The following is a 13,234-nucleotide window of genomic DNA, read 5'->3' on the forward strand; positions in this document are numbered from 1 at the left end:
AACTCCCAAATGTCAAGCTCCGTTTTACCCAAACTCCATCTGTGTTCACATTTGGGCATATTGAGTATTTGTGCTAGATTTGGTCCAGATCCATCATTGTTTGAGTCTGCAGTGCTTCCTGGATGTAGGTGAACTACAACTCCAAAGCTCAAGGTCAATGCCCACCAAACCCTTCCAGCATTTTCTGTTGGACATGGGAGTTCTGTTTATTTATTTATTTACAGCATTTATATTCTGCCCTTCTCATCCCGCAGGGGACTCAGGGCAGATCACAATGCACATGTACATGGCAAACAATCAATGCCATAGACACACAACATATATAGATAGACACACAGAGGCTATTTAACTTTCCAGGTTCATGAGGATATGCTTTTTGAATTCCGGCCACTGGGGGAGCTGTCGCTTCACCATCCACTTGTGACACCGATGGAGTACTTCCTCATTCTTTTTGCACGTGTCGTGAATTAGTTAAATTTATGGCGTCTTAAATTAGTTAAATTAGCCTCCTGTATAAGCAGTACCTAAATTGGGTTGTTGTAGGTTTTTTTCGGGCTATATGGCCATGGTCTAGAGGCATTCTCTCCTGACGTTTCGCCTGCATCTATGGCAAGCATCCTCGGATTGTTCAGATTGTGATGAATGGAATGAATGAAAATGTATGATCGTGGTCTGGCTGAAGGCCTACTAAGGCTTGGCAAGACGGAAGATACCACCCTAAAATCAAAACAAATGGCATTGTGGAGGAGGTGAAGATCTGATTACCTTTGGAATGACAAACTGCTGAACTGACATAACTGACCTGGGAACTTTTGGTGTAAACAACACATGTTTACATGGTCAGAGAAAATTATTCATTAAGTTAAGGAAGTCAGAAACAATGCCTCCTTACGTTAAAGAAGAAAAACAACATTAGTATGGAATTGACAAAGTGTCAGCAAGTCTTAGCTGAATAACAAGTTGTCAAGCAGTCAAGAAACAACAACAGCAAACATTGCTCTTGGAAACTGTGGCAGATCTGTGAGGAATGCAGCCTGTCCACCCGCCTCCTTTCTCCTAAGAGCCTGATGAACTTAATGGAGAAGGATGGTGAGTATGCATGTTATTTTTATTTATCGTGTCAGGCAACTGAACAGTTGTATTACATTTTTGACAGAACAAGAAAACAAACATACAAAAGACACAGAGTTTGCAATCTTGGTAGTGGATTAAATGTCCTTTGACCAGTATCTGGCCACTTGGAGTGCCTCTGGTGTTACTATAAGAAGGTCCTCCATTGTGCATGTGGCAGGGCTCAGGATGCATTGCAGCAGGTGGTCAGTGGTTTGCTCTTCTCCACACTCGCATGTCATGGATTCCACTTTGTAGCCCCATTTCTGAAGGTTGTCTCTGCATCTCGTGGTGCCAGAGCGCAGTCTGTTCAGCGCCTTCCAAGTCGCCCAGTTTTCTGTGCGCCCAGGGGGGAGTCTCTCATTGGGTATCAGCCATTGATTCAGGTTCTGGTTTGAGCCTGCCACTTTTGGACTCTCGATTGCTGAGGTGTTCCAGCGGGTGTCTCTGTAGATCTTAGAAAACTATTTCTTGATTTAAGTTGTTGACGTGCTGGCTAATACCCAAACAAGGGATGGGATGGAGATGTCTCTGCCTTGGTCCTTTCACTATTGGCTGCTACTTCCCGGCGGATGTCAGGTGGTGCAATGCCGGCTAAGCAGTGTAATTTCTCCAGTGGTGTAGGGCGCAGACACCCCATGATAATGCGGCATGTCTCATTAAGAGCCACATCCACTGTTTTAGTGTGGTGAGATGTGTTCCACACTGGGCATGCGTACTCAGCAGCAGAGTAGCATAGCGGAAGCGCGGATGTCTTCACTGTGTCTCGTTGTGATCCCCAGGTTGTGCCAGAAAGCTTTTGTATGATATTGTTTCTAGCACCCACTTTTTGCTTGATATTCAGGCAGTGCTTCTTGTAGGTCAGAGCACGGTCCAGAGTGACTCCCAGGTATTTGGGTGCGCTGCAATGCTCCAGTGGGATTCCTTCCCAGGTGATCATCAGAGCTCAGGATGTTTGTCTGTTCTTGAGATGAATATGCATGTTGAATGAATGGATTACATTACGTTACTTTACTTAGGCGATCCCTCATTGTCTGAGTAGGATTGTCTTTCAAGATCGGTGAGTCCTGGCGGTGAGTCCGTAGGTAACTGTGGAGCCCTATTCTTGATCTGCATCTTCTCCTGCAGTGAGGGCATCGGTTTCCAGATGGAAGGCGGTCCTGCTCGGGGTTGACTTGATGCACCTTCCTCTTGGCACGTTTTTCTCTTTTGCTCTCCATTCGTGCCTCTTCAAATTCTACAGCACTGCTGGTCACAGCTGACTTCTGGTTAGGGTTGGCTTGATGTGCCTTCCTCTTGGCATGTTTCTCTCTTTCGCCCTCCATTAAAATTCTACAGCACTGCTGGTCGCAGCTGACCTCCAGCTGGAGTGCTCAAGGGCCACGGCTTTCCAGTTCTCAGTGTCTATGCCAGAGTTTTTAAGGTTGGTTTTGAGCCCATCTTTAAATCTCTTTTCCTGTCCTCTAACATTCTGCTTTCCATTCTTGAGTTCGGAGTAGAGCAACTGCTTTGGGAGACGGTAGTCGGACATCCGGACAACGTGGCTGGTCCAGCGGAGTTGATGGCAGAGGAGCATCCCTTCAATCTTCCCAGGAGAATTGCAAGAAAGGCAACACTGACGGAGTCGTTCTAGGAGTTGAATGTGATGTCAACCAAGCACAGCCTCCAAAACATTTAACTAATGTACACCATAAAACTTTCCAGCAGCGTGCAGAAGAATGGGGAAGTACTCTATCAAAGGACCCAGTGTCACAAGTGGACGGTGATGCGGCAGCTCCCCCTGTGGCCGGAATCGAGCATATCCTCATTTAACATTCCAGAAAGCTGGAATGTTAAATGCCGTTGTGTCTGTCTATATATGTTGTACGTCTAAATGGCATTGAATGTTTGCCAGGTATATGTGCATTGTAATCCACCCTAAGTCCCTTGCAGGATGAGAAGGGCAGAATATAAATACTGCAAATAAATAAATAAATAAATTAAAAGCCTGTATATACCTCTTTCTGTTGTATAATTGGCATTGAATGTTTTCTGTATATGTGTTTACCCTTTGGGGTAAGAAGGGCGGAATATAAATACTGTAAATAAACAAACAAATAACATTTTAAAGGTTCCTTGGAGGTTGTTGTAAGTTTTTTCGGGCTATATGGCCATGGTCTAGAGGCATTCTCTCCTGACATTTCGCCTGCATCTATGGCGAGCATCCTCAGAGGTAGTGAGGATGCTTGCCATAGATGCAGGCGAAACGTCAGGAGAGAATGCCTCTAGAACATGGCCCTATAGCCCGAAAAAACCCACAAGAACCTAGTGATTCCGGCCATGAAAGCCTTCGACAATACATTGAACATTTTAAAGGTTCCTTTGAGGTTGTTGTAAGTTTTTTTGGGCTATATGGCGATGGTCTAGAGGCATTCTCTCCTGACATTTTGCCTGCATCTATGGTAAGCATCCTCAGAGGTAGTGAGGATGCTTGCCATAGATGCAGGCGAAACGTCGGGAGAGAATGCCTCTAGACCATGGCCATATAGCCCAAAAAAACCTACAACAACCCAGTGATTCCAGCCATGAAAGCCTTCAACAATATGTCCCTTGGAGGCTTTGAAACAGATGCTGTATGGCCATCTGTCGGGGGTGCTTTGAATGTGATTTTCCTGCTTCTTGGCAGAAAGGGGTTGGACTGAGTGGTCCACCAGGTCTCATCCAACTCTAGGATTCTACGATTCTAAAAAGCACTCGTGATAAAATGTCACCTGGTACTCCCAGTGGCGCAATGGGTTAAACCCTTGTGCCGGCAGGACTGAAGACCGACAGGTCGGAGGTTCAAAACTGGGGAGAGCATTATTATTATTATTATTATTATTATTATTATTATTATTATCTTTATTTGTACCCCGCTAGCATCTCCCGAAGGACTCGATGCGGCTTACAGAGGCCAAGGCCTCAATAAAACAGCAATACAACAATACACATAAACCATAAAGCAAATCAAAACATTAAGCAATAACAGTAAACAGTAAAAACAATACACCGTAGCATGGGTGAGCTCCCTCTGTCAGCTCCAGCTCCCCATGCAGGGACATGAGAGAAGCCTCCCACAAAGATGGTAAAATGTCAAAACATCCAAGCGTCCCCTGGGCAACGTCCTTGCTGATGGCCAGTTCTCTCACACCAGCAGTTTCTCAAGTCGCTCCTGGCACACAGAGGAGTCCAGAGGTGGGCGACTATAATGATCAAGTGTCTGGAGCACAAGCCCTATGAGGAGCGGCTTAAGGAGCTGGGCATATTTAGCCTGAAGAAGAGAAGGCTGAGAGGAGATATGATAGCCATGTATAAACATGTGAGAGGAAGCCACAGGGAGGAGGAGGGAGCAAGCTTGTCTTCTGCTTCCCTGGAGACTAGGACGCGGAACAATGGCTTCAAACTAAAAGAGAGGAGATTCCATCTGAACATGAGGAAGAACTTCCTGACTGTAAGAGCCGTTCAGCAGTGGAACTCTCTGCCCCGGAGTGTGGTGGAGGCTCCTTCTTTGGAAGCTTTTAAACAGAGGCTGGATGGCCATCTGTCAGGGGTGATTTGAATGCAACATTCCTGCTTCTTGGCAGAATGGGGTTGGACTGGATGGCCCATGAGGTCTCTTCCAACTCTTTGATTCTATGATTCTATGATTCTACACAAAACCCTGGAAAACTATCCCCAGTTTTGGGCACCAAAATTCAAGGAAGGAGATGGACAAACTGGAATGTGTCAAGAGCAAAGAGATCAAAAGGATCAAAGGTTTGGAAGCCAAGCTTTATGAAATCAATTAGGCCTCAAGGAGTTAATAAAAATGGACTCAATGGTCCAACGACACCAGTGTTGACCCCTACTGGTCATCCAAGGGGTGAGTATCTCAGCATGAAATGCCACTGGAGAGAAGGGCGAAAGCAAAAAAGGGCCACTTTACCCTGTGCTCCGCCAGGAACTCCGGCGAGAGTGTCCAGGGCGCGTTCCTCACCACCTCGTCCACGTAGCGGCAGTGCTGCACGGCGTCGTAGCGCTCAGCTTCGTTCATCACCGTGAAGCCCTTGAAGTTGTGCGTCAGTTCGTCGCTGCAGACTGTGGTCATGGAAGCACAAATAAATAAACAAATAAAGAAATAGTTTTATTTATATCCTGCCACCATCTCCCCAAGAGGAATTGGGGTGGCTTACAAAGGCACTCCAAGGTGCAGCATATAACATAAATGATACATGAGTATAAAACAATATCACATAAAATAATAAAAAAACAACAACTATCAACACATATAATCTAAATAACATAGCACAGTTTTAAAACACAGACCATCTGTAAGTAAAACTAGATGCCATCAATTCACAACTAAAGTGTTAGAGTGTCAACCTCATGTGGGCCCATTTCAGCTCGAGGTCAAAAGCATGCTTTAAAACCCATGTTTTTAGGCTGGATTGGAAAGATTCAAGGGTGGGGGCTAACCTAATCTCTTTTGGGAGGGTGTTCCGGAGCCAGGAAGCCACCACCTAGAAGGCGCTCTCTCTCGTCCCCACCATAGAATCATCGAATCATAGAATCAAAGAGTTGGAAGAGATGGTCTAAGATCCATGAGTCTCGACACCAGTCTATGTGGGAGGGTTGTGCTGAACATGGAACTAAAGTTTGCAGTGTAGAAAGGACCTTAGCGTCAAACACTATAGTCTTTAAAGTAGGATACCTCCTGTTACATGTTTAGACTTCCTAACTCTCTGCATCATAGAATCATAGAATCAAAGAGTTGGCAGAGACCTCATGGGCCATCCAGTCCAACCCCCCGCCAAGAAGCAGGAACATTGCATTCAAATCACCCCTGACAGATGGCCATTCAGCCTCTGTTTAAAAGCTTCCAAAGAAGGAGCCTCAACCACACTCCGGGGCAGAGAGTTCCACTGCTGAACGGCTCTCACAGTCAGGAAGTTCTTCCTCATGTTCAGATGGAATCTCCTCTCTTGTAGTTTGAAGCCATGGCTCCATTGCGTCCTAGTCTCCAGGGAAGCAGAAAACAAGCTCCCTCCCTCCTCCCTGTGGCTTTCTCTCACATATTTATACATGGCTATCATATCCCCTCTCAGCCTTCTCTTCTGCAGGCTAAACATGCCCAGCTCCTTAAGCCGCTCCTCATAGGGCTTGTTCTCCAGACCTTTTATCATTTTAGTCACTCTCCTCTGGACACATTCCAGCCTGTCAACATCTCTCTTGAATTGCGGTGCCCAGAATTGGACACAATATTCCAGATGTGGTCTAACCAAAACAGAATAGAGGGGTAGCATTACTTCCTTAGATCTAGACACTATGCTCCTCTTGATGCAGGCCAAAATCCCATTGGCTTTTTTTGCTGCCACATCACATTGTTGGCTCCTGTTTAACTTGTTGTCCACGAGGACTCCAAGATCTTTTTCACACGTACTGCTCTCATCAACTGTGTTTGAGACAATGGTGGGACCGAGAGAAGGGCCTCCCTTGTCCATCTCAAAGACTGCGCCGGGTTGTTGAAAGAGATGTGGTCTCGAAGATATAGGGCTTTATAGGTGATAACCTGCAGCTTGAATTGAGCCCAGAAACTTGTCAGAAGCCAGTGGAGCTGTTTTAGCAGGGGCATGATATGATCCCTACAGTTAGCCCCAGTTAGTAATCTGGCAGCCGACTTTTGCACTAACCACAGTTTCTGAACCATCTTTAAAGGCAGCCCCACATAGAGTGCATTGCAGCAGTCCATTCTGGGTGTAACAAAGGCATGGACCACCATGGCCAAGTCAGGCCTTTTGAGGTACGGTTGCAGCAATTGCACCAGTTTTAACTGTGCAAAGGTCCTCCCAGCTACTTCAGACACTTGAGCTTCAAGCATCAATGATGAGGACAGGAGCAATAAAAATACACAAACGGGTGTATATTTATTCATTTTATTTCTCAAAGTATTTATTCCCTGCACCGTATCAAATATCTCAGAGTGGAGTAAAAAAATTATTATAACAAGCTTCACATTAAAAATTAATTAATCAAACCCTTATTTAACATCACAAGTTCAAAACAGATTTTAAAGGTTTACAATGTTTTAAACTATGTATACTGCACATTTGGGCTGAATTAACGAAGCCCAAAGTTTTGGTAAACTTTGGGCCCTGTTTTGGGCTATTGCTTGGTGCCTTAATGGTAGAACTGTAGAGTTGAAAGAGACCCCAAAGGCCATCCAGACCAACCCCTTTCTCCCATGTAGGAAGACACAACCAAAGCATTCCTCTCAGAAGACCATCTAGCCCAATGTTTCTCAACCTGGGGGTCAGGGCCCCTGTGGGGGTCGCGATGGGATGTCAGAGGGGTCGCCAAAGACCATCAGCAAACACAGTATTTTCGGTTGGTCATGGGGGTTCTGTGTGGGAAGTTTGGCCCAATTCTATCATTGGTGGAGTTCAAAGTGCTCTTTGACTGTAGGTGAACTATAAATTCCGGCAACTACAACTCCCAAATGTCAAGGTTTATTTTCCCCAAACTCCACTAGTGTTCACATTTGGGGGCATATTGAGTGTTTGTGCCAAGTCTGATCCTAATCCTGATCTATCATTGTTTGAGTCCCTAGTGCTCTCTAGATGTAGGTGAACTACAACTCCCAAACTCAAGGTCAATGCCCACTAAACCCTTCCAGTATTTTCCGTTGGTCATGGGAGTTCTGTGTGTCAAGTTTGGTTCAATTCCATCATTGGTGGAGTTCAGAATGCTCTTTGACTGTAGGTGAACTATCAATCCCAGCAAGTACAACTCCCAAATGTCAAGGTCTGTTTCCCCAAACTCCACCAGTGTTCACATTTGGGCATATTGAGTGTTCGTGCCAAGTTTGGTCCAGATCCATCATTGTTTGAGGCCACAGTGCTCTCTGGATGTAGGTGAACTACAACTCCAAAACTCAAGTCAATGCCCACCAAACCCTTTCTGTTGGTCGTGGGAGTTCTGTGTGCTAAGAATGGTTCAATTCCATCATGATGGCGTTCAGAATGCTCTTTGATTGTAGGTGAACTATAAATCCCAGCAACTACAACTCCCAAATGACAAAATCAACCCCCTCAACCCCACCAGTATTCCAATTTGGGCGTATTGGGGATTTGTGCCAAATTTGGTCCAGTGAATGAAAATACATTCTGAATCTCAGATATTTACATAACAGTAGCAAAATTAGAGTTATGAAGTCACAATGAAAATAATGTTATGGTTGGGGGTCACCACAACATGAAGAACTGTATTGAGGGGTCCTGGCATTAGGAAGGTTGAGAACTACTGATCTGGCCTCTGCTTTCAAGCCTCCAGAGAAGGAGACTCCACCAGACTCTCAAACAGCAGCATATTCCATTGTCAAACAGCTCTTACCATCAGGGAGTTCTTCCTAATGTTTACATGGAGTCTCTTTGCCAATTGCTCCATTGTGTCCTACGTTCTAGAGCAGCAGAAGAATAAGTTTGGTCCCTCCTCAACGGGACAGCCTTTCAAATATTGAATCATGGCTCTCATGTTCCCTTCTCTCAGCTTTCTCTTCCCGTTGCTAGACAGATCCAGCTCCCTCCGCCATTCCTCAGAGGGCTTCCCTTCCAAACCTTTGATTATTTTGGGGCCATTTAGCTCTCCAAGAGAAGGGGGAACTCCACAGTTCCCCATCCAGCCCATGACAGCCCCAACTGACTCCAATAACAAGGAATTACAAATGTTGCAGTGAACTTTACCTACCTCCCACAATGAGGTATGTGTTTGGGAAGAGGTTTTTCGCCTGCATCAGGGCCCGGGCGTGTCCGGAATGGAAAAGGTCAAAAATGCCATCTGCATAAACCCTGACAGGCCTGTCTGCTAAAAAGGAAAAACGAAATAGATAAGTCACACAATCCCAGGAGCAGCGCTTCGTTCATTCCCAAGCATGAAGGCATACAGTTAAAACACCCCCAATACATAGAATCATAGAATCATAGAATCAAAGAGTTGGAAGAGACCTCATGGGTCATCCAGTCCAACCCCATTCTGCCAAGAAGCAGGAATATTGCATTCAAATCACCCCTGACAGATGGCCATCTAGCCTCTGTTTAAAAGCTTCCAAAGAAGGAGCCTCCACCACACTCCAAGGCAGAGAGTTCCACTGCTGAACGGCTCTCACAGTCAGGAAGTTCTTCCTCATGTTCAGATGGAATCTCCTTTCTTGTAGTTTGAAGCCATTATTCCCTTGCGTCCTAGTCTCCATGGAAGCAGTAAACAAGCTTGCTCCCTCCTCCCTGTGGCTTCCTCTCACATATTTATACATGGCTATCATATCCCCTCTCAGCCTTCTCTTCTTCAGGCTAAACATGCCCAGCTCCTTAAGCCGCTCCTCGTAGGGCTTGTTCTCCAGACCCTTGATCATTTTAGTCGCCCTCCTCTGGACACATTCCAGCTTGTCAATATCTCTCTTGAATTGTGGTGCCCAGAATTGGACACAATATTCCAGGTGTGGTCTAACCAAAGCAGAATAGAGGGGTAGCATGGCTTCCTTAGATCTAGACACTAGGCTCCTATTGATGCAGGCCAAAATCCCATTGGCTTTTTTTTACCGCCACATCACATTGTTAGCTCATATTTAACTTGCTGTCCACAAGGACTCCAAGATCTTTTTCACACGTACTGCTCTTGAGCCAGGCATTGTCTCCCATTCTGTATCTTTGCATTTCGTTTTTCCTGCCAAAGTGGAGTCTCTTGCATTTGTCACTGTTGAACTTCATTTTGTTAGTTTTGGCCATTCATCTCTCTAATCTGTCAAGATCGTTTTGAATTCTGCTCCTGTCCTCTGGAGTATTGGCTATCCCTCCCAATTTGGTGTCGTCTGCAAACTTGATGATCCTGCTTGTAACCTCTGAGTAAAGTCCTCCAAAGAAGGAACAAACACTATTTTCTGATACAGGTTAAGCACTCCTGGTTTGGAATCTGAAAAACTCCAAAATCTGAAACTTGTTCACAGAGAAGGCCGAAATAATGACACCTTTGGGTTGTTGCAGGTTTTTTCGGGCTGTATGGCCATGATCTAGAGGCATTCTCTCCTGATGTTTCGCCTGCATCTATGGCAAGCATCCTCAGAGGTAGTGAGGTAGAGGTAGAGACCTCACTACCTCTGAGGATGCTTGCCATATATGCAGGCGAAACGTCAGGAGAAAATGTCTCTAGACCATGGCCATACATCTCTATTTTATCGAGATTGGTCCTTGCTCTCCTCCCAAGAAGGAAGCGTCTCCTGATTTCCTGGCTATAGTCTGCGTCTGCCGTAATCTTTGCACCTAGAAATACAAAGTCTGTCACGTCCTCTACGTTTCCCCCCTCTATTTCCCAGTTGTCAATCATTCTATTATTATAAGACTCCCATAATCAGAGAATACACATCTACCATTTCACTAGGGAAAAGTGTTTTCTCTAACATGCTCGTAAGCCCCTCGTAGCATTGAGTCAATTGTATGCTTCCCCCAAATTGTAGCACTGAGTTAGAAGCGATTCAAGTGATGCACATGAAACTCTTTGGTTTCAGGACAACGTTAATACCTTCCCAAGACCCAAACATGGAAGAGAGCCAGGTTCTCTGCAAGAGGAGCAGCACGTCATGTGCCCAGCAAGAGGGCGGAGGCTTCTCACGTTTCCTTCTTGGAGAAGTAAACAAGGAACCGTTCCCTCTCACATTATGTTTCTCCCTATGTGGACTGGGGCAATGTTTGTAAACATTAAAGCCATCTCTTGTATTTCTAATTTTGCTTCATTTCATGTCCTTCCCTCCCATCCGTTTCAGGCCAAAGAGAGACATTTCTTCCAACCAGAAGTTGACTGAAACACATAGGAAATTGTTACCCACATCCCTTGGATAGACTTGGTGGACAGTTGAAGGCCAACTATCATGCCCCAAATATGCCATGTGCAAATTTTGGCCCTACACATGTTTTGAACTTCAACTCCCACAATTCCTTGCCCATGCCTGCCCCAAGAACCTAGAATGCTTTGTGTTTACGAAGAAAACTAGCTAGCTGCTCTCAGTTACTGGGGGAAATCTGCTCTTGTTGAAGTCCTTTTGCTTTCATCCTCCTTGCGCAAAGCAATGCCTGATTGCGAAAGGTCTTAGCCTCACCCCTGATGGCCTTGCAGCAACTAGGAGAGAGATTATGGGGATTTGACGGCTTCCATTGTGAAGGTGGGGCTGGGTCAAGGGGAGGTGACCCAGTTGGCAAACAGAAGTCCTGCCATTTCTGATTGATACGTGACAGGGAAGGGAAAATTACAGCCCTCCGGGTGTTTTGGACTTCAACTCTCACAATTCCTTGCAGGTGTTGGCTGTTAGGAATTGTAGAAGTTATAACAATAATAATAATAATAATAATAATAATAATACTTTATTTGTACCCCGCTACCATCTCCCCAAGGGACTTGGAGCGGCTTATTTATTTATTTATTTTATTTCATCTACTTATACCCCGCCCTTCTCACCCCGGGGGGGACTCAGGGCGGCTTACAGAGGAGGCACAATTAGATGCCTAAATCAATTGACAGCAATACAAAGTACAAAAAAGCAATTCAGCAGTTAAAATTAAAACATCAATACATAATAAATTTAAAACAGTCTCATGCTCAGGTTCAGAGTCCATATATCCATTCCATTTGTCCTTGTCTATCGTCAGATCCTTAATTTAGTTGCCAGTGTGTCCAAAGGCTTGGTCCCAAACCCAGGTCTTCAGTTTTTTCCTGAATGCCAGAAGGGAAGTCGCCGATCTAATCTCTCCTGGGAGTGAGTTCCACAAGTGGGGGGCCACCACCGAGAAGGCCCTGCTCCTCGTCCCGCCAACCTCACTTGTGAGAGTGGTGGGGTCGAGAGCAGGGCCTCCCCAGAAGATCTTAAACTTCGAGGTGGGATGTAGAGGGAGATCCGTTCGGACAAATACACTGGGCCGGAACCGTATAGGGTTTTATGGGTCAAAACCAGCACTTTGAATTGTGCTCGGAATTGGATCGGCAGCCAGTGGAGCTGACGCAACAGGGGGGTGGTATGCTCCCTGTACGCCGCTCCGGTGAGCAACCTGGCTGCTTCTCGCTGGACTAGTTGAAGTTTCCGAGCAGTCTTCAAGGGCAGCCCCACGTAGAGTGCGTTGCAGTAATCCAACCGGGATGTGACAAGAGCGTGGACCACCGTGGCCAGATCAGACTTCCCAAGGTACGGGCGCAGCTGGCGCACAAGTTTTAATTGTGCAAAAGCTCTCCCGGCCACCGCTGAGACCTGGGCTTCCAGGCTCAGCGATGAGTCCAGGATCACTCCCAAGCTGCGAACCTGCGTCTTCAGGGGGAGTGTAACCCCGTCTAACACAGGCTGTAACCCTATACCCTGTTCGGCCTTGCGACTGACCAGTAGGACCTCTGTCTTGTCTGGATTCAGTTTCAATTTGTTAGCTCTCATCCAGTCCGACACAGCAGCTAAACACCGGTTCAAGGTCTGGACAGCCTCCTTGGTGACAGGTGAGAAGGAGTGACAGATTTGGACATCATCTCCATAGAGATAACATCTTAGTCCGAAACTCCGAATGATCTCTCCCAGCGGCTTCATGTAGATGTTAAATAACATCGGGGACAGAATTGAACCCTGTGGGACTCCACACAACAACGGTTGCGGAGCCGAACAGGTGTCACCCAATGACACCTTCTGGGTCCGTCCCTCAAGGAAGGATCGAAGCCACCGCAGAGCAGTGCCTCCGAGCCCCATATCCATGAGGCGGCCCAGAAGGATACCGTGATCGACGGTATCGAAGGCCGCTGAGAGGTCCAGCAGAACTAACATGAGGCCGAGCCCACAATACAACAATAAAAACAATAGCAACAGTAATGTTGTTGTTGTTCATTCGTTCAGTCGTCTCTGACTCTTCGTGACCTCATGGACCAGCCTACGCCACAGCTCCCTGTCGGCCGTTACCACCCCCAGCTCCCTCAAGGTCAGTCCAGTCACTTCAAGGATGCCATCCATCCATCTTGCCCTTGGTCGGCCCCTCTTCCTTTTGCCTTCCACTTTCCCCAGCATAATTGTCTTCTCTAGGCATTCCTGTCTCCTCATGATGTGGCCAAAGTACTTCCA

General features: G+C 46.2%; 1 protein-coding gene across 1 annotated transcript in view; it reads right to left on the reverse strand.

Moving 5' to 3' along the window:
* PCYT1A (phosphate cytidylyltransferase 1A, choline) overlaps nt 1-13,234 on the reverse strand; it is a 61,020-nt gene that overhangs the window by 11,999 nt on the left and 35,787 nt on the right. The window contains exons 4-5 of the mRNA XM_060767278.2: nt 8,851-8,967; nt 5,054-5,205 (exon numbers count right to left, since the gene is read on the reverse strand). Coding sequence (XP_060623261.1) covers nt 5,054-5,205; nt 8,851-8,967 — 269 coding nt within the window. The remainder of the gene's footprint in view (nt 1-5,053; nt 5,206-8,850; nt 8,968-13,234) is intronic.

This window comes from Anolis sagrei, chromosome 3 (genome assembly GCF_037176765.1).
Source record: "Anolis sagrei isolate rAnoSag1 chromosome 3, rAnoSag1.mat, whole genome shotgun sequence".
In the NCBI taxonomy this organism is placed as follows: Eukaryota; Metazoa; Chordata; class Lepidosauria; order Squamata; family Dactyloidae; genus Anolis; species Anolis sagrei.